General features: G+C 33.6%; 1 protein-coding gene across 6 annotated transcripts in view; it reads left to right on the top strand.

The window, feature by feature from the left end:
• Window positions 1-22,881, top strand: part of RALGAPA1 (Ral GTPase activating protein catalytic subunit alpha 1) — a 221,418-nt gene that overhangs the window by 187,792 nt on the left and 10,745 nt on the right. For 5 of the 6 annotated variants that reach the window (XM_079912214.1, XM_079912215.1, XM_079912219.1 and 2 more), the window contains exons 37-39: window positions 5,127-5,285; window positions 6,277-6,404; window positions 22,683-22,807. In XM_079912214.1, the coding sequence (XP_079768340.1) occupies window positions 5,127-5,285; window positions 6,277-6,404; window positions 22,683-22,807 (412 nt within the window). Of the gene's footprint in view, window positions 1-1,236; window positions 2,595-5,126; window positions 5,286-6,276; window positions 6,405-22,682; window positions 22,808-22,881 lie in introns of those variants that run through there. The other variant, XM_079912218.1, reaches the window with a different exon arrangement.

Raw genomic sequence — 22,881 nt, forward strand, 5'->3', positions numbered from 1 at the left:
TATTTGCATTCAGAGAGGTATATTTAGAGCATTATCTCTACTGTTAATTATTCATTAATTGCTTAGTTTATTTTACTCTCTCTCCACTGGACTTAAAGCTATGTGAGAGAAGAAAATATGTCTGTTTTTCCTCACCGTTGTATCTTTAATAGCTAGTGCAGTGCATTTAGTCAGCTCTCAATATTTGCTGTTTGAAAGAGGTAGATAGGAAGGAGAGAGGGAAGGAGAAGAGAAGGCCTTTTAAGAACTCGTGAACTAGTCCAGCTGTGTAGGATGACTAGCATCTGATCTAGAGCAACAATAGAGGAAATAGGAAGGAAAGTACAAAAAGAGAACATAATACTTTTTTTTTAATGAAGAGCTTGTTAGAGATACTATAAGGAAATCAGAAATTGAAGACTTTCAGGTTTTGACTCTGAGTAATTATAATTAAGTTATTAGGTGTTTTTAACAGAAATGAGGACATCAAGGGGGTAAGTTGATTTTGTAAAACAGATGATATAGTTATATTACATGAATTCTAGTCTCTAACTCCAAATGAATGATATTTCACTGAGGAAATCTAGAATTGACTCTGGAATCTCTACTGATAATTATGGAAAATGAGAACACTGCCATAGATAGGCAAACATCTGATTTTCATAAAAGGACATGGAACAGGCCACCAACCACAAAAATTACTAACATTCATGAGCTCCATGTCAATGCCTGGCAAAATAGGATTATTAAACAGATGGTTTGTGAGCACTTAGGTAATGAAGTAGTGATCACTAGGAGCTACCATGAGTTCACCATAACAAATCACATCAAAGTAACTTAATTTGTTTTAATAGGATTACTACATCAGGGAAGGCCATAGACAGTATAAAGCATTTAACTAAGTCGTTTGTTGTGGACAAGTTGAAGAAGTGCGGTCTTAATAATAGTTCAATAAGTATGTTAGTGACTGGTTCTGTAATTATATCTAGAGAAATTAATTATATAATGAGAGGCAATAGAGGGAGGTGGTTAAAGTATGGTTTCTGAAGCTAGCCTGCTTGGGTTTCAATCTTGGCTCTGCCACTTATTAGTTACGTGACCTTAGGCAAGTTACAAAGGTTCAGTTCCTCACCTGTAAAAATAAGGTCAATAATAATTATTCTTATCTTGTAACATTGTTTTGAAAATTAAATAAATTATCACAAAGCACTCAGAAATAGTAAGTATTTAATAAATGTTGGATATTCATTTAACCAGGAAGGACATCTGTAATGACTTACTGTAAGGCTGTTACCCAAACCTGTCCCGTTTGACATTTTTATCCAAAATCTAAATAAAGACACAAGAATTTGAATTTAAGGATAACCCAAATCTGGAAAAGGGAGAGCCAACATACTGAATAGAAGAATCATGCTAAAGGCCTTGATAGGCTTTAAGGTAATCGGAACCTGGTAAGTTAAAGTTTATTAAGAATACATAGAAATCCTCTCTAGTTCTAGTAGTCAGTTGTACCCGCTTAAAAGAACTTCGTAAGAAAAAGTCTTAAGGGTTTGAATTGACTACAGCTTCCATTTGAGCCAGTGTTGTAAAAATGCAGAAAATAATTGAGTGAATAGAACAAAGGAAGTAGTCCCACTGTGGGCTGGTTGTATTATAGAATATATTGATATTATATTCTATTTCAGATACCACAATTTAATAGAAACATCAATAAACTGAGGTAATAATCCAGGATAATGAATAAGTTTGTAAAATATAAAAAGAGGAACACTTTTAACCTAGAAAAGTTGAGTTATATATTAGACGAATCTTCAAATATTTGAAAAGATAATATATGAAATATAGCTTGGGTTTATTTGGTATTAGTCTTATTTTGGAAGAACTAGCTTAGGGAAGGCAGATTTTGGCTTACTGTAAAGTAGGGTCTAACGATTGTAGCTCTTTTAAAATGAATGGGCTAATTTGTGAATCTGTAAGCTTCCTAACCCTAGAAATATTCAAGCAGAGGCAGGATTACTTGTCAGGGATATTGCACTGGGAGTTCCTGTATTGTGTGGGAAATTAGAGCTTTAATGTCTCTCCCAGTGCTAATATTCTGTAATGTACTGAGGACTTCAATTTTATATGTGTTGAATTTCATTTAACTATTTTATCTTCATAAATTGATAATGATAATCTGCAGCTTATGTTATATACCTCGAATTCCAAAATGACTTCAACAGCAGTCAAAGTGAATTTGGAAGAGTACTTTGGCTGCCAGTCATTTTAACAGACCTGTCCCATGTACAGAATTCTTATAGTCTGTTTCAGAAGTGATTCGCATCTGGGTACAAGAACATGCAGGTAGGAACTCCTTTGAGAGTTTTTAGAGTATGGAAAAACCCTGCTGAGTATACATAAGACACAACCCTTTAAATCTGTAAAATATAAGGAATAGATAAAATAATTTAAAACATCAAATACTATATAAAGTATTTATGTCAAATAAATGTCAAACACTTCTGAAGTTTCTGTTAACTGTTAACCACTCAAAATTCATATTTTCAGTAGTCTTCAAAAATTATAAGATACATGGCAATGATTAGCAATTTCTCAATTTATTTAATTATTTTATAGCAGGGTTTAAAGACATAAAGATATAAAAACATGCCTCAACATAACAGCATAAAATAATTGCTTTTTTAGCATTTGGATAAAAATGATAAGGGATGTTCTTGAAGCTTTTTCCTTAAAATGATTGAACATGTTTTAAATGACTTTGTTTATATGCATAGTTCTATGCCATAAATATCTGCATTCTATGCCATAAACATCCTGGAAAAAATATATTATTCTTTTCTGTTAAACTTCCATAAGAGACTTTTAATACTCTGTGGTAGATATTTGAAGACAAGCTTTCATTATAAAATAAAACTACAGTTGCCCTTTTCTCTCATTTCTTTAGATAAGTGGGCACTAGAAATTATAGATAGGTTTGGCAAGAGTTCAAGGGTTAATGTAGCAGATAAATAAAAGGAATTTTCTGTAAATTGAGACCTGCATTATTTCAGTTGTCTTGTCTTTCCTAACCTAACTCATTTAATTTTAAAAAGTAAATACTTAAATTCTTCCTGACAGTGTGCTCAGCTTTTACTATCGTTTATTACTTCAATTATACTTGATATCACTTAGAACAATCTGCCATTTGGAAATCTCAGTATAGCCTGGAGCTTAGTATTAGATCTGGCTGCTGTTGTAACATGTACAGCATATGACATTAATGTATCAAAATTAGATTGGATCATCCCTCCTGGTTAAATTTATTTCACATTTCTTTTGTATTCAGTTAACATAAACCTATTAGGGAAGCTGACACATGGGGATGGCTGTATAGGAAGGATATTTTTAAAGTATTTTGATTAAAAAATGAAATTATAGAGCCATGGCTTTTCTGAGTTGTGTAATCTTTTTTGGTTTTTAAAAATGTCACAAAGCCCAAGTCTTGCATTTATGTCATTCAGGGTGTGTGTGTGTGTTGTAAGTAATGATAATTAAAACTTAAAATAAACATTGTTTTGATGTTTGAGGTCTATCATCATGTATTTAGAGCAATAAGCACATTTATGGTTTCCAAAAAGAATTATTTAATCCACTTAGACCTAAAAAAAGTCCTCCTTAAAAGAAAATAAAAATCTTTATATTTCTAAAATAATAGATTCTGGTCTATAGACTTAGCTGGGCACTGTCTTTAGAGTAATAGCTGCCACTATCTTATAATCTGTCAAAGAAGAGAGGGCATTTCTTACTTAGGAATATAAATTTTAAAGTTCAGGGATTTACCTCGTGTTTTCAGATACTTAATGACATTCATAGTGCCTAGGATTTTCTAGATAGATTGGTGTTGGGGACTTTTAAGAACCATTAGAACACTGGTTCTTGGCTTTTTTTGTAAAACATAGTCCTATATGATAGACTTTCTTCTCAGAAAAATACACAAATAAAATTTGCAAAAATTCATAGATCCCTTGAACCCAGATTAAGAACTCCAGGGTTAAAGGGTGACAGAAGAAAACCTTTCATTAATTGGAAGGTTAATTCCTTTGTTTGTTTAAATGACACATTTAATTGTTTTCCTGCCTTGTGGTCATTAAGTCAAAATAAGTCCAATATTTCAAAAACAGAAATTGCCTATATGTTAGCCCCTACTAAGAATATTGACGACACTTATCCTAATTTTCTCTTCCACACTTTTCTGCCTACAATATGTCACGTTATCTGAAAGTAATAGAAAAGCCTATGTGAGATGTGCACCAAAAATGGGCTCAAATGTTTGCAGTGGCAGAATCAATAAATGTACTAAAATAACCAAATTGTATTGATATATTAAAATACATGTTTAAACAATAATCTACATGAAGAAAACTCAATACTGATGGACATTAAGTTAATTCTTCTAATAACTTAATAGAAATCCAACTTTTGTATACTTTGCTTTTTATAATTTTAATCATCATAATGTTAACTCTCTAAATGCCAAAAACACCTTCGTAAGCACTATAAGTATTTAAATAAAATCTTTAGAGAGTCTAACAAATCTCACAAAGTCTACTTGAAAGAATTTCGTAGGCCAAGTTTCATAGTCAAAGAAAAGCTGGAAATAAATTCGTTAACGCAAATATAACCAATTTTCTCTTACTCAGTAGATATTTATGATTTACTTCTTTTCCTTCTCTTTCTGTTGCCTCCTTTAGACCCTTTCACTGCTCATTAACACTTCCAGAGAGTGGTCAGAAAAAAAGAATAGTCTTAAATCCGTCACTTTTTAAAACACTCTTTTAAACAATTTTTAAAAGGTTTGGTAGTGGAAAATTGGTGCAGTTGCTGGTTAAGAAGAGCGTTTGGTCTGTATGCGAATCTTTTTTATCTAATTTCTCTGTTTGCCATTGACTGTATAGACAGTTGAAAATTATCTGGTCTTCTGCAGTGTCTCCTAATGTCTTTTGAGTGCTTGTGTTTTGCATGTTATGAAAAATTATCAAATGAAGTTTAAAAAGTATTTTTAAAATTTCTTTACCCTTTAATCTTCTTATAGTATGTTGTCAGTAGCTGTATGACTGTATTCACAGGGCTTTTCTCGAGCACTATGAACTATTTTCTTGGTTTTCCAGTTGAGACATTTAGGAAATGATGAAGTACACATCGTTTGGTCAGAGCATACTAGAGACTACAGGAGAGGAATTATTCCTACCGAATTTGGTGATGTCCTTATTGTAATATACCCAATGAAAAATCACATGTTCAGTATCCAGATAATGAAAAAACCAGAGGTAAGAACTCCTTATCTTACATTTTGCTAATATATTTTGAGTTCTGTATGGCTTTGTGAGTTTCTTTCCCTCTTTCAGAAGAATTAGACTAGGCATCAAAACGTGGAAATGGAGGGGGAGATGAGACACAGACTCTGGTAGCTATGTGAATTGTCTAAGTCTACTTCAGAAGGCGCTAAAATAGGAAAAATAGAAAGAAACTATTCGAATGGAAGATGGTTAGGTAGTGCCAGAGTGGAAGTTCCCATTTACTGTTGTTTTTGTACACCCCAGAAGCTAAGAATGTTTGTTACATTTTTAATGGGTTTTTCTCTTTTAAAAAATCAAAGGAGAATATACAGCAGAGATAATATGTGGCCACATATTGTCTAAAGCCTAAAATATTTACTGTATTATCCACAGCTCATGTCTTTGCCTTCAGCTGCCATTTGTACCAGCCATATTCAAACAGAATACTTTTGAAACTGTCAGTCATCTGATAAAAATGACAGATTTTTTTCTAATAAACCATATAATAAAATAAAAAATAGTGTTTTAGATTCTGTAGTAAAATAATAATAAAAGTGTTTTAGGTTTGGTAGTAAAGCTGGCATCACATGAAAATAATAAAAAACTAACTTGCTGCCTGTAAGAATGTGTGTCCTTCCTGTGTTTACTCAATGGGAGAAAAGTAAATTATTTCCAAGTGTTGGATTTTTGTATACAATTGCGGCTACAAAAATTTGAAAATTGGCAGGTAGTGTAAATTATTCAGTCAGTTATATGAAGCATATAATTCTTTTGAATGGAAACCCTGTAGACCACTGGCATTTTTTGTTTGTTTATTGTCCTAGTATGAGTGACCCATCATGGAAAAGAACTGAATTTGAATAGCATTTCTACTGAAGGAAGAACTAAACAGGAAGCAGAAAGACTTTTGTATACAAACTGTTTCTTCTCTACAACCTTTCTCCAGTTTGAGTATAAAATTATGTTCTCATTTCTCAATCAGGTTCCCTTCTTTGGTCCACTTTTTGATGGTGCTATTGTGAATGGAAAGGTCCTACCCATTATGGTTCGAGCAACTGCTATAAATGCAAGCCGTGCTCTGAAATCGCTGATTCCATTATATCAAAACTTGTATCCTTTTTAACAGTATGGTTTCTACTCTATGTCTACTTTCCAAGGTAACTACTTCTTATGTGTTGTTAAGACCTTTGAGTTTTTGTTTATTGATATATAGAGGTTGGAGTTCCTCCCCAGTGTTTAAGCAGTTATGTTATTTGAATGATGTATTTTCTTTTATACGCTTTTAATCGGTACTTGTCTTTTGGTTAATTAATTAGAGCCCCATTATGTACTAGGCGTTCTGCTAATCTGGATGTGCAGAGATAACCGTAACAGTCATTTCAAAGTACTCAATCTAGTTGAAGAAATATATTGTTTTCAGTATCTGTGCTGTAATAGAGTTATGCACAGGATGTTCTGGAATTATTATAACAATACTTCAGATACCTCTCAGTCAGCTGTAAGGAGTGGTGGTATCAGGAAACACTTCTGAGAAATGTAAGGATTGAACCAATCTTGAAGGATGAATGAATTACAGGTAGATGAGATTAAGATCATTCCAAGCAGAGGGACGACATAAACAGAGATATGGAAGTATGAGAGGACATGGCTTCTGGAGCCAGATTACCTGGACTCAAATGCTGGTCACCACTTCATTAGCTATACATCCTTGGGCAAGTTATTTAACCTCTCTGAGCCCCAATTTCCTTATCCATAAAATGAGAATGATAATAATATCTAGCCTGTAGTGTTATGAGAACTGAATGGGTCAATATGTGTAAACTTCTTAGAACACTGCCTGGGGCGAAATATGCACACAGTTTTAAAATTTAAATTGTTTTCTGATATTCCTTTCTAAAATGGATTTGTGTTTCCATATACTTTTTCTACATTATTCAAAACACTTCAGTTATTTTTCTTTTACATAATAAACTGTAGATGTTAAGCTTTACAGGGAAGGCTTTTAAAAATATCCTGTGTCCTATTCCACATGAAATGGATTTATCATAAGTCTACCACATACGTTTTCTTCTTTTAATGAAAATTGACTTAAGCAATCTGATTTCTATGTAATTTCTCACGTATTCTGATACTGTGGAATGGAATTATAGGTGGATCGTGGCATGTTACATTGCTTAAGCTTAATGTCATTTATACAGCATTTCTTATTTGTAGCGGTTACATCTTCACTTTGAGTTGAAAACTCAGATTTGACGTGGTCATTGTCATGAAATGTAAGGATTCAGTTTATTATATCCTGAATATCTCTAGAAAGGTAGCTAATCTTATAAGGAATATACAGATTATTATCTGTAAACTAATTTTGTCCGCATTGTCAACTCTACTGAGATTGACTTCTTTCTGACCTATGCCTCTTTACAGTTCCCCTGATCTTGATGTTTATCCTGAGGTTAGTGTTCTCCATCATTTCATTTAAGACACAGTTGAAAGAATGCCTTAAATCTTTTGGGAAAGTGATGAGAGCGAGATTAGATTGTAATACAAAACTCTTATTTGCCTCTTGTGTCAATAGGAACTCAATTTATTGAACTCACACAAACTATTTCAGGCCTGATATACAAACAACATGTAAAATGCACATCTTACCAAGTAGTTCAAGTATACCAATTAAAAGTGAGGATATAATGGGAACATATGTATATGTATAACTGATTCACTTTGTTATAAAGCAGAAACTAACACACCATTGTAAAGTAATTATACCCCAATAAAGATGTTAAAAAAAATAAATAAAATAAAATAAAAAAAAGTGAGGATATAGCTTAATTTCTTTTACCTGCACCTAAATTCATACTCTTAAGGACTAGTTCAGATTTGCACGTTACACTAGAGGTATAATAGCTGGATTTGCAGTTAGAAACATTGATTTTTTTTTAACATCTTTATTGGAGTATAATTGCTTTACAATGGTGTGTTAGTTTCTGCTTTATAACAAAGTGGATCAGTTATACATATACCTATGTTCCCATATCTCTTCCCTCTTGCGTCTCCCTCCCTCCCACCCTCCGTATCCCACCCCTCTAGGTGGTCACAAAGCATCGAGCTGATCTCCCTGTGCTATGCGGCTGCTTCCCACTAGCTATCTATTTTATGTTTGGTAGTGTATATAAGTCCATGCCACCCGAGGTCCACCTTGTGATCCTAGTCAAGTCCCAGAATCTCTAAACCTAACTTTCTTCATCTGTAAAAAAGATGCTAATACCCATCTCGGAATTGTTGTGAAGAATAAATGAGATAATGAATTTGGATGCACCTAGTAAATGAAATAAGGTACGTTATTTTGTGCAGTGATTAATTCTGTTATGTGTAAAGATTACAGTCAATATGAAACAGCTCTACCCAACAGCAAGGAATTGCCTAATTGGGTTTTTATGTTTGGTTGGTTGGTTGGTTGGTTGGTTAATTGATTGGATTGGATTTTTAGGCCTGTTTCATGAAGCTCTTAAAAGTTAATCTTGCTGAGATGTTAATAAATAGCACATTGGAGAAAATTCTAAGATGAAGAGAGATAATTTCAGATGAAAACAGTAAACATGAACACTTTATTTACACAGCAGATGTGAGCAACTTCTATCAGGAAAACCACTTCTGGAACTATCAGAGTAAAAATACTAAATCAGACAGATCAAACAAATTTTTCTTGACTTAGAAGCTTGAATTTAGAAGCTATATAGAAGTTATTTTCCCATGCTATTTAAATATATAATAGAGATACTCAGCCTTTGCTAATCTGAAGAACATGTAGTCATCTTTCACAAAGATTCACAAAGGTGTATATTAATTCTAAACATTGGAGGAAATAACTTCATATAAGTACTGATAGATTACTTGATTTTATATTTTTTAAAGATAGAGTTTATTCATTTTTTTTAATTTTTTGTTTATTTATTTTTGGTCTTCATTGCTGCACATTATCGCAGTGAGCAGGGGCTACTCTTCCTTGCAGTGCGCAGGCTTCTCATTGTGGTGGCCTCTCCTGTTGCAGAGCATGGGCTCTAGGCACACGGGCTTCAGTGGTTGTGGCTCGTGGGCTCTAGAGCACAGGCTTAGTAGTTGGGGCGCACAGGCTTAGTTGCTCCGCAGCATGTGGGATCCCAGACCAGGGATTGAACCCGTGTGCCCTGCATTGGCAGGTGGATTCTTAACCACTGTGTCACCAGGGAAGCCTAATTACTTGATTTTTAAATGAAAGTTTATACAATAAATTACAACTAGATGTTTTTGAGATATTGAAATATAAATGTCTTTTCATTTTAAGTAACTACATATTTCAGAAATATAAAATTTTAAATGTATATTTTTGACAAATTCAGATTTTGACAAATTTCCTTAAGCTCCCATTAAGGAAAAAAAATCATGCGCTCTAAAACAGATCAATAAAACAAAAGAAATTACAACAAAAACTGAGATAGAAGTAGGCTTTGAAAACCATCAGAGTTACTATTTTAATCCTCATAAGAGAAATGAAGGAGTAAAAGAATATGTAATAAACTCAATTATATTTGGATAATTGTACTGCTGTGCCAGTTATTTTATGCCCAGTAAAAGTACCCACTAAGATTCCACAGCATAAATTGTGCTATTTATGATCATTAAGTACAGCTTAAATTTTATCCTAGGAACATCTTCTGTATCTGTGAATCTAATGTTGTTCACTAAATGAGGACAATATTGATTGTCATATGCTGCCCAAATCGATCATGCTGGCAGCCAGAATTACAGTAATCTGTCAGTATTGATGACTGTCTTTCAAGCTTTGAAACCTCTCCTTTACTTCACTTGTTATTTCTTGCATTACTTGTATTTGAAAAGCATTTTCTTGCAACCTCTGACTTTGTCAGCTAGGTTTTTTGGGGTTTTTTTGTTTGTTTGTTTCTTTTTTTGTCTCGAGCTCAATTTATTGGTTTGATCATGCAGTTAGAACTGAAATGCATCACTGGGGAGAAGGAGTAGGCACATCCTCAGTAACCATTGGACCTGAGGGGTATTTCAGGTTGATCTTAGTCATCATTTATTAATTACCTGTTGGAAGAGAGTGTATGTGTGTGTTGGTGGGGTTTGGGGTTTTTTTGGTTGTTTTTGGCTTTTTTGTATTAGGAATAATTCCAAAGCATTAATTTCATGATCTTAGCTATCATGACTTTTCCTTAAATAAAAATTTTAAAGTAATTATTTGTTTTGATCCTAGGGACATTTTGACTATGTATAAATGTTAAATATGTTGCTATCAAATATGTACTGTTTCTCTTCTGGTTTGGAAGTTCTGAAAGCTCTGAATCTGATAGTGCCGTGGAATGGGTTCCTCATTTTACAGTTAAAAAACCCTTTTTTTAAAACCTTTACATTAAGGCTTCTCTTTTTAATATGAGATTTATTATACATAGAAATTTTCAGAAGTTACAGTATATAGTCATGTTGTATTCAGGTTCTCAGAGAAACAATCAGTAGGATATGTGTATATACATAAGTACATAAAGAGAGAGACTGATTTTAAGGAATTGGCTGACACGGTTGTGGGTACTGGCAAGTCTGAAATCTGTGGGAGTTGGGGTAGAGTTGATGCAGTCTGAGTCAGAAGGCATCTGGAGATAGAATTTCTGCCTTCCTTGGGGACCTCAGTCTTTTCTCCTAAGGTCTTCAACTGACTGGATGAGACCCACCCACGTTATGGAGAGTAATCTGATATACTTTTCTCCTGATTTAAATGGTATTCACATCTGAAAAATACCTTCACAGCAACATCTAGGCTGGTGTTTGACCAAAAACTGGGTACCATGGCCTAGCCAAGTTGACATAAAATTAACCACATCCCATGTCCTAATTTTCTTAAGTTTTTCTTCTTAACCTTTCTAACTGCAAAATATAATTTGAAAAAAGAGTATAAATCCTAAATATACTATATGGTGAATAATTACAGTTTAACCACCACCAGGTCAAAAGATGCAACTGTACTGTTTTTCTTCTATCAAAAATATTTATTGATCACTTAAATGGTAATTGTAAAGATTTTGAGAGAAATGCAAAGACAAATCAGATGGTAATCTCTTCAATAATCTTATAATTTAATAGAGGAGATAATTATATGTACACTAAAAATTATAACACAAGGTAAAATGTGTCACAGTAGGGTTGTAGATAAGATGCTGTGGGAGTTCCAAGGAAAAAGTCATTACTTTGGAGTAAGAAAATTAGGGAAGAATGTATAGAAAATCTGGGCCTCAAAGGGTGAGATTTGAGTGGATGGAATGCAGCATGTCTGTTATAATCTTGTAATTTATATTTTGAGGCTTTATGTGTGTGTGTGTGTGTGTATATATGTATATATATATATAAAAAATACATAGATAATATTGTGAAATATACGTTTTGGGGGATGTTATAAAATAAAATAGTACCTTTAAAAAACACTTTCCTCCTAGATTTAATATTCTTTCCTCCCAAACCAATATTATTTGATTTCTTCTAATCTGTTTAGATTTGACTTTTTCGTAAATGCCAGAATTGGGTTTCTGTTTAACTTTATCAGACAAATTACCAGAAGTCAATGATCATTCTTCAATTAGTCACAGTTTGTTATCCCTGCAGTTCTACTACTCAAATGTAAAGAACCTGTTGCAAAAGTATGAGAGCCAGAACGAAATGAAATGTAATTGATTGGCTCCACTAATGCAGTTTGCCATTCATTACGATAGAACATTATAAAACCTCTTAGGGAGGCCCATCAATATTGCTGCCATTTCATGTTAGAAGAAAGTGAGTTTATTGAGAAACTGCATAACTTTATGTATCTACCGTCTTTTGTAGATCATTTCCTGAGAAGATAATATTGGTAAGTATAGACTGTCCTTAATTATAGTCCTTAATTATAAATTAATTATATTTAAAAATGTGGAGGCTGACTGTTGGGTAATCAGCCTGGGCTTCAGAGTCCAGAACCACTTATTAAGTGTGTCACTGTCTTTATGTCTAATTTTATTTAATCTGTAAAAGGAGTACCAAACTCAGGAGTGTTGTAAGGATTAAATGAGATTATCCACATGAAGCACTAAGCAGCCTGTCTGTCGTGTAGCAAGAGCTCAGAAAATGTATTTTTACATACTGTTATACTTTTACATGTTGTTGACAAATGAAGTTTTTTTATCCTATTCTGATAGTACATTGGCTTCACAGCGATAATAGCAAAGGAAAAGAAAACAGTACCACCACTTTACCTGTTTTCTCAAATCCAGTGTGACAGTATGGTCCATATATGCCAATCTATGGACAGTTGGGTTATATCATAGTGTACCAGAAAGAAAATAGGAGAACTCTATCAGGTGATTGTCAGACTGTTCCCTAAAAACAGCAAAACTTGGAAGTTTCTCTGCTTCCATCTTTATTAACTTCTGACCTTTGCTAGAAAAGGATTTTTTTTTTCTATCAAACGCTATGTTGTTGATATTAGTGATGAAGGTGCACTGGTATGCTTACATTATTATTAACTACACCTACTGCATAATGTGTAAGTTTTATTCTAGTCTTTATTTAAATAGAAAAACAGCAGTAGATTCAGATGCTATTTGGGGATTTCAGAGAGCAAAGAATGAAGGATGTAAAGCTGAAATTACTCTAACCTCGTTTAACATAGGAATTGCAGTGCTTTTAATCCATTATTTTCCTTTTACTAAATATATGGGATTTTGGTATTGAATTTTTAATAACTCAATAATGGAATTAAAATTAAACTATGGATCACAAATCTCCCCATTTTCTTCTAACTGCTTTTCCTCTCAAACGCTAGAATATAGCCTATTTAAATTTTAACTTTTGCTTGCCAAACCACTGTTACCGTCCATCTGTTCATGCCAATTGCAAAGAAGGTTCGGTTTTTAGTGAAGCCTTGCATTTCACATAAGGTATGCGAAATGAAATTTCACAAGGGACATGATGGATCCTGATTCTTAGTGATAAACCTTTGGGGCCATCAGGGTTGGCATATGGTCCAGTATGATATGAAGGCTTGGGTTCCCTGGCTTCACTTCTTTGGCGTGAAGCTGATAAAACCTGGCTCTTGAGTATTATTTCACTGGACACCAATCATGGGCAGCAGGAACTGCCCATTTAACTCTCTGTGGGAAGGAAGCCCAGAGAGCATTCACAATGGTACCATTGTCGAGTTGCAAACTGCTCTGAACAGCTTGACGGCACTAGGGAGGAGGGGAAGGGGTTGCTTTACTAATTGCTGTTCAGAAAAGAGAAGAAGCAAAAATAGCTGTTGTAGAATTGATGTTTCTACATTTACTTATTCTTTTGATAAGCGTGTTGACTTTTATTTAGCACATACCTACTATCAAAAAGAAAGCAAATAAATATATTTAAGCAACCACCTGTAGTAATTCCTTGTTAACATGCCATTATCTATTTTCAGCCCACCAGATTATAGCAGAGCAAAAGTCGGTTTGCTTCATTATATTTTTACCTTTAAATGAAATGAAAGTAATGTTTTGTTATCTTGATAGAAATTTAAAATAAGGGAAAGTGGATTAAAACCAGCACATTTAATATATCAGATAAGGTTAGAGGCAGATTTGGCTTACGCTGTGCTTTTTAGAATTCCCAAATATCGTCTGAATACATACAAGCAATATTAATATAAAAATGTAAATTAATTTTATGCATAACAATCGTAAGTGCTAAAATAATCCACTAAGCAAATCTTAAGGTTACATACTGGATTTATCATTTAAATGAGTAGGTAATGCCTATTTCAGTCACTCATAATTGTCTTTCTCTCCTTGAATTCTATTTTGGGTATCTTTTTTAAATGTGAGTGTTGTTTCTTTGTTATGTGAGGCATTGTATGCTGTGATATTTGTATAAACACTACTCTGGCCCTTTCCATTTTCTTCTGGTCAGTCTAATCAAGCAGTTGGAGGTTCTGATGCAAAGAAACTATGATCTACAACTTAAAAAAAATTAAAGCTTTTTCAGCCCCCAGAATCCTGACCCCACAGTATATTTCCATAGATGATTCCTTTTTTCAGCAGAGCTTAAGTTGACTAAATTATACTGCAGTATTGTAAGTTATGCAACATGTCCTTTCAAAGGACCAGGGAGAAATATTTTAAGAAAAAATTTTTAATCTATAGATTTTAAAAAATGGGGTGTTCTTGCTAAACTGAGGGAAAATCAAATGCATGCTTTATAAAATTAGTAACAGTCTGTAAGATTTACTAGTATTGCATCTCTTCATGTCCCCTTAAATTATTTTAGTAAACGGGCACCAGTGCAATATTTCAAAAACAGTAATTCATTGAATGCCCATTCTTCCTTTTACTGCAGAATAGATTGTAGTTAAGTCAAGATTAATGGGTAGATTTTAATGTTAAAGTCCAGTCGCTGAGCCTATTATTCCCTGGGGGCATATAGTGCATTAGTTTAAGCCAATATACTGTTTATCATAGATGCTATGACACTGTCTTAAATGACAGTTTGCTGTACTTTGTAACTACTTACCATGATAATAAATCACTTTTTTTGTACTCCTGATAATTATAGCATTTAAACAGAATCTTAATTAAGTTAGTGCACATTTAGGTAGAGATAACACTTAAGTAATTGTACACTGTAAAATTTCACTTAGTTATTTTTTTCCTTTTTGCAGTCTTCTCATAGAACCCAAGTTTAGTATTTAGTCCAAACGCAGACATTCATTTCCTCAACTTAATGTACTGAAATTTTTGTTCCTAAGAGGAACAACACAGTGATTGTTCCTAGTCTCCCCCCAATATTTTTTAAACTCTTACTGTAATACTAGTAATTTTGAAGCAGGTCTCTGTTGACTATGAAAGTCTCATTATTACTTAATGGTAGTATTTTCAAGCAGATCTTACCAAGAAGGAGAGCACAAAATTTTAATTTCATTAAATTTGAAATCCAGGTAACTTAGTTTTTCTTTTAGATGTTTTGTTTCATACAACTTTCATGAAAGTGTAATAGATACACATATTTGATAATCATGTTAGTCCTTTTTAGAAACTGCCAGTGATTATTAGATTATTAAATCAGGAAGGATTTTCAGAACCTTTAGGTAGGTTTAAATTTTTAATCCTATTTATTTAAGGTTAATCTTTTTAAATGTATTTACATGAAGTTTGTTAGAATTGGGCTTATCAACGTTTTACTTAATGTTTTCATTTAGTAATTGACTGATTTATGAGCAATTATATATGGTCCAAATTTTATACAGCTCCAGCTTTCAATAATAGGACTATCCTCACAGTGCCTTAGCACCTGTTATGGATTTTGAGTCATCTGGCAGCCCATGGGACTTAGATAAAGAAGTACCAGGTGTCCTGCCTGTCTCCTAATTGAGACGCAGTGAAAACAATATAGACTTGGCAGCATGCTTAAAAGGATGGATTAAAGCCCAGCTTTGTCTACTCTGACAAATCACAGCTTTTCCTTCATGGTGTAGATAGTATCAACTACTAAAGAATTTCATTAATATAAAGCATCATAAAAATCATACACAATAATTGGTCATAACCTGTTGCAGATTTTCAGAATTTCTAATAACATAGTACAAATAATTCCAAGATTCATGCTCTTTATTTAGGGGAATTTTATTTTTACTGCATATGAACTAGACTGCATGTTTCTTAAAGAAATTAGCTACTGTAGGAAAGAAATGGAGTATTAATTAATTTACTAGATCTTCTTTATAAAGTAAGCAATATAGTTTACTTTTATTTTATAAATGAGCAGTGCCTATTAGTCCATGGGATACTTAATTGCCCTGTATATTTCAGGGAAGTATGCCACTTTACTCCTGATAATAATAATTATTAGATCCTGCAGATGTAATTGCAGAATATATCTACCCATATTCTATATCTCAATGAAATTCTTATTTTTCATTAAGTTTTCAAGACCCTGTGTAATGATACTGACTCAATGTTTGAAGATACTTCAAGGGCTTTTAGAACTAGAAAGTCAACTGTGGTTTATTTTCTCAGTTTTATTTTAGATCATGTCATGGATTTTTATTACTATACTACATATGATATTCTAGTATATAAACAAAGATTTTTGAAAAATTGCCAATCTTAGAACTTAAGCTAGTAGTCATTGTGTTGGCCATCCTTGAGCTGACTAAAATGCCTTTTATACTTTTTTTTCCCATCTAAAATCCAGATCATTGAGATTGTCTGTAGAAAGAGCACTGGACTATTAAATTATTAAATTTAATATTTAATTTTTATTTAATATTTAATAATGTATTAAATGACCAAGGTTCTAGTCCGAACTCTACTGGTCAGCAGCTTTGTTTTTCTGAGCGAATCTTTATATTCTCCTTCGAGGCAAGGCTTATTGCTGAATAAACATTTTGCTGATTTTGCTAAGTTTCCTGACATTAACGTTTGTAGATCATTGTTGTATCCTTCCTCTAGTTCTAACTAAAATTATCACAACCAATAGGGCAAAATGTTTATTTCAATGCTAAATTGTAATGAGTTGTAATTACTTTCAACATTTATAGAATTTCTTCTGTAGGCAATTATTATAATTTTTTAAGAAATTAATATCAATTTTCTTTTAATGTTACACTTTACATATGTATACATTGTGCTTTACTCACTTTTTCTTCTTCCAGAGAAGGTCAGCAAGATTAAGGGTAGAGGTGGAACCAGACTCTCTCTGTAAGTTCAATCCTAGGAGAGTCCCAACTGTATTTGCCCCAAAGGGCTTTGTCTCTGGGGAGCCAAAGTGAGATTAGAGGAAGGGGGCTGTCTGCATAACAGGCTCCTAATCAACTACCAAACCAACTTTCTTCATTCATTCTATAATTTATAAACAGTCATTGAGTGCTGCTAGGCCCTGTGCTAGGTGCTAGAGATATAAAGATAAAAAGGCATGGCCTCCACCCTCAGACATTAGTCTCCCACTAGTTTATTAGGAGAACAAGCGTGAGGAATGAGGCACGCTTGATGCTTAACAACTGGCTCTGGAGAGCAGGAGGAGGCCTCGATTTGTGGCATTTTTTGAGTTCTATGATGTGAAAATTCCCACCATAGCCAATTTCAAACTACCAACCATCTTACAGACTTTGTAAATATTGTAAGTAGTACTTGCAAGAAATTTTTAATAGGTAAAACTCTTTCTCTTCCTGCAATTACTGTTCTTGGAATTTTGTATACAGAGAAGGGAGATGAAATTCCTGACTGCTAAAATGACAAAGAAACCACATTAATATGAGTGTGGGCAAGTGCTTACTAAATTAGGAATTTCAGAATGGGCCCTAAATCCCTGAGGCTATGCTGTTGAGCACAGATATAGACACTTCATGCTTTGCCTTTACTTAAAAAGGAGCCGGTAGTTTTTTCTTGTTTAGGAAAGAAAATATTAAACCTGAATTTAAGAGGAAATTAGTTAAGCAATGATATGCCTTTGTTGTCTGTCTGTAATTTTCGTAACTCCTTTCTGTGAAAAACTATACTTTATATTCTTGCTATGTACAACATACATATATACAAACATAAACATACATACATATACACATGTACATATACTTACACACACACAAATTTCTATTTCTTTGAGACTAGTCACAAATTACATTGGACCTAAGTATTCATACAACCTCCTGGGCGTGCCATGGAATTAATGATCACAAAACTGAAAGTTATGCCTTTTCTGACAGCAGAAGCAGTTCAAAATTACATTGTATTATTAAGAATTATTGTGGCGAATGAAGGGTTGTTGCTTCTTTAAAAACCAAATCTGCCTTTTATCTGTTCTCCCTATATATTAGTAAAGTTGAAAAAAGTGTTTCTAATTAACTGTCTGCAGTCTCTTTTCTTCATATTGTGTTTTTTTCTCATGAGAAATCAGAGTTTTCTCTTACCAGAATAAGTCAGAAGTTCCTCTTGTACATAACATAAACAAGAAATATTATCAGAGTTCTTGCACATGTACACAGGTATATTTCTTAAACTGATGATACTGAAAATTGTCCTAGTGGAGACAGCACCTGCTATTTACAAAGACTTGAGTCAAAGGTCAAAATAACTATTTTCATCACAGATGTAGAGGGACTTTTGGGTTACTTTGTATTTATATCCTTTATCTTCAGCAGCCCTATGACATAAATAGGAGCAGGTGGGGGGATCTCCATTTAACATTCAGAGAAACTGTGGCACAGAGAATTCATGCATCTCTTTCCAGGAGTGGGCTGAAACTGAACCCTAGTTTCATAACAGCTGGGCTTGACACAGTGACAGGGGGCCATTATTATTTCATATGATAAGTTTAAAATCAAAAGTAGTTAATTGAATACTGATATTAACTTCATATTAATGAAGTACAGATTGGTTTTAAACTATTTATACTATAAAAATCATTCAGTTCCCTTTTCTTATTTTCAGAATGGTAATATTCCTTCCCCCCATTTCTATTTTTGCAGAAAGTAGAAGGAAGGAGGATTAGTGGATAATTATATTGCTGTGATTGCAGCACCTGTGTGTTATTTCTTTTGATTGGCTAGTTCTGTATTAAAGATTCCTACCAGCTAAAAGTCTCCTTCATCAAATGGCTTTTTATTAGCTAGTTTTGGCTTGGGTGGTTTTAGATTTGCAACAAAAACCGTCTTAATTCAACTTAGACTTGTACTTTAAATTTTGTTCTGAATTTGTAAGTTTACCGTCATCTTTTTATCATTTCACCCATTTCAATTTAATTTCAACGCCAGTGGCAACACACAGTCACAGTAGGAATATAGCTTGAGCTTATCCTGTTGTTATTAGCCATCAAGTTTGCGTATGCCACTCAATTTATAGGTACTAATAACTCTTCCCTAGAGAGCTGCCTTTTAAGGAATAAGTGTCTAACATATTATAAGGAGATATAGGAATTAACTATTTTGGACTATGGTTACCATTGCAGATGCTAACATCACTGTTTGGAACTTTATCATCATCTCAATCACAAAAAATACCTTGTTTGTGGACTCAGGACTATTGTTTAAGTACTTAGAGTTCATTATATCTCCTTAATATATGTTTTCCAAAGTAAAAGGGGAAAAGATGTAAGTACTGTAGATTGGGTTGCTTTCATATTGTTTATTTATTTATTTGACTACATCACACTTGGAAAATTAGAATATTTAGCTTTTAGAAGGTGAGTTACTGTAGTCTATAATAATTTACTAAGCTAACAGTATTTTCTGAAAATAATCCCCCAGAAGGAAACTTCAGACAGTGGGCTAATTTGTAATAACCGTTGCAGTTTTCATTTAAATTCAACAATTAATGATTGTTTTACTTCACTCTGCCACCTATACTTGAACTTTAAAAAATTGTTTTAGAAAGCATCATTTTCTCTAATTACAATTTTTTGCAGTTTTATTAAATACATCATGTGTTTTTATACAAAATGAATACATTATGTCTAGATAATTTTAGTTTCTATAGCTTTATATATTAGGGTTTCTTCAGAGTTTTATGAATCTCCTTTTGTATAGTGAAATAGAATTACACTTCAGAATGTATCTTTAAGAACCTAGGAGCAGGACAGGAATAAAGATGCAGACGTAGAGAATGGACTTGAGGACACAGGGAGGGGGAAGGGTAAGCTGGGACGACATGAGAGAGTGGCATTGACATATATACACTACCAAACGTAAAACGGATAGCTAGTGGGAAGCAGCGCATAGCACAGGAAGATCAGCTTGGTGCTTTGTGACCACCTAGAGGGGTGGGAGAGGGAGGGTGGGAGGGAGACAAAAGAGGGAGGGGATATGGGGATACATGTATATGTATAGCTGATTCACTTTGTTATACAGCAGAAACTAACACAACAATGTAAAGCAATTATACTCCAATAAAGATGTTAAAAAAATAAAAAATAAATGTATCTTCTCTAGATATTCATTTCTTGCTCTAATAATCTCCTTGCTTTAGAAATATTAAATTTGCTTTCTCTCTGCCTAATTTTTGTGTAAACTCTAAATATAATAAGGTAAAGTAAAATATTTCATTTATAGGCCCTCTGAAAGTAGAGCATTTTTAAAAGTAGGTAGGTGTCTCCACCCTACTTTTCATGAAGCATTTTACCCATTCAAGTAGACTTTTAAAAACAGCTTGTTTTGATAGCAGACTGTTCTCCTGTGGGCCTTCAGCCTTTGCTTCCTGGCAGCACCTTTGGTGCGAAAAGAGAGTGATCAATTGGGAGACTATCAGTGCCAGCATGCATAGAGTGATAAGTTAACACACCACTGGGAATTTCTAGGGCCCACCAAGATACTTCACTTCTAATGTGCTAACAAGCTCATTTTTCTACCTCTTGCCTCTTCAGTTATTTTTTTTCTCAGAAGAGCTTAGAAGTTGAGTGCATCAGGCATAATGAAAAGCTCTGTAGGAGGGAGAAGCAATAACCCCATTTTTCCCTTTTCAGCCAAATAGAAAATTAGTTTCTGGTAATACACAAAGGCCAGTATTTTTTGTACAAGGGGCACTGCTGTGAATCAAAGGACTCTATTAACTGCAGAAAATTCGGCAGCTGTGAATCTCCCCCAATGAAAAAAGTACTTTCCAACAAGTTGTGAGATATGTGGTATTATTTAGATTGAACCATCAGTTTCATCCCCTTTCATTTATAACCATATACCCTCTTTTAAAAGTGTGCTATATTACTTTTCTGTGTTAACACTCAAAAACGTCTATATGATCCTTCCATAAAATCCTTTCAATATAGCATCTTGTCCTGTTGCTACCCATTTCAGGAGTAAAATTCTTTTGAAGTTCAACCCCAGAATTGAAAATAATGGATTGCCAGGAATTGGAATTAAGATTATTTCAATATTTGATACATAAAATAAATTGTAGTATAAGAAGAGGTTACTCAAGTCATTTAGGTGGCAAAAGACATCACAGTCTAAGTCAAGTGCATAATGAATATAGACTTACCTTTAACTCTTCTTTTTTTTTTCTTTTCTCAATCAATAATCTTTTGTAAATGTAACTGGCTATGGTATCTCCCACTGAATTAACATTTTAAATTATCTTCCTCTCAAAATTTTTTCTTGGTCTTGATTGTAGACTCGGTCTACAATCTCTGGAACTAAAGGATTACAGCAATTGAATTGCAATTTTAAAAAGAGAGAGAATAATGAATTTTGAGGGTAAAATATTAAAATGGGTTTTGGGGAAAATTCAATGAATAAAGAAGAACCAATAAGCAAATTTTTATTATCCTTTACACTTAGTTAAATGTCTTAGGTAAAGCCTATCAACATAGCACACTGAGTACAGCTGGAAAACTTTTAAAAGTTGTAGAAGAAAGGTTTAACTGATTTCTCAGTTCAGGAACTATACGACATGAAGTCAGCATGTGAGTTTTTCCTGATAATTGTATGTTGCTGCCTGCTGCTCTACATTTTGACAGCCATTTCCATAGTTGCTTTCATGAACAACAGAAAAATTCTCTCTCTTTCTCGCCCTCTCTGTGCTAACAGCACAATCAGGCCTGCTGAAACAGGAAGCCTGGAGTGGGTTGTTCAAAAGCAGCAACACTTCAAGGTACTGGTTGCTTGTCAATAATATCAGAGAAGAAAATGTGGTGAAAGGGAAGTACAGTATTTTTCTGTCAGTGTCAGTGCCCTGTAGATGCTTTGTTAGACGGTATGTAGGAGTCCTGTGGACTCTCTGCAAATATTCCTGCTTGTTTCAGTGTTATAATTGACTAGGTATTTTTTCCTGACATACAGATTCAGCTGTGTATTTATCTTAACTGCATGGAGTTAAGTTCGAGGATTACAGCAACAGTAGTCTTCCATTCAAAATGAGAACAATTGTTGGGAAAATGCAGGGATTTTAGAAAAAGATGATATGCAGGAATTTTTCACAATAAATTATTACAAATGAAGAACAGAATTTCAGACATAGTATTTTAAGCATTATAGTATTTATCGCGTGGCTTTTCAGAGTACATCTGCAGATCGAAGCTGATTAACAAGATAAGAGGAGCCCTAGGCTGACCTGATAGCAGTTGAATCCTTTCCCAAGTAAACTGTTGCCTTTCTTTCTTCCAGCAGTTTACTATTAATTATTTTCTAATAAATGTCTTCCTGTTAAGCTGCCAGGTATAGTGGTATCCTGAAGAGTAAACTTATGTTAAAAGCTACATTTTTTTCTCTTTAAAAAGCTGTACTTTTAATGATATGCAAGAATAGTTAATAATTATATTTATTAAGAAGTAATGGCTTAGCAGTGATAGTAGTCCTTTTTGATGCAATCGGTTCTTTCCCAATGTATGCTGCATTTAAGTTCACCCTTAACTGAAGGAAATCAGCTATGAGGAGAGAGCGCGATATCTGCAAACGATTGTCCAGCACCATTTAGAACCAACGACATTTGAAGATTTTGCAGCACAGGTTTTTTCTCCAGCTCCCTACCATCATTTACCATCTGATGCCGGTAAGATTAAAAGCAAGTATTAGTTACTGTTCATTATTGGAACTTGAAATGCAATACCCTTTTGTTCTAAAAAA

The sequence above is a fragment of the Stenella coeruleoalba genome (genome assembly GCF_951394435.1).
Source record: "Stenella coeruleoalba genome assembly, chromosome: 2".
NCBI classification, from domain to species: domain Eukaryota; kingdom Metazoa; phylum Chordata; class Mammalia; order Artiodactyla; family Delphinidae; genus Stenella; species Stenella coeruleoalba.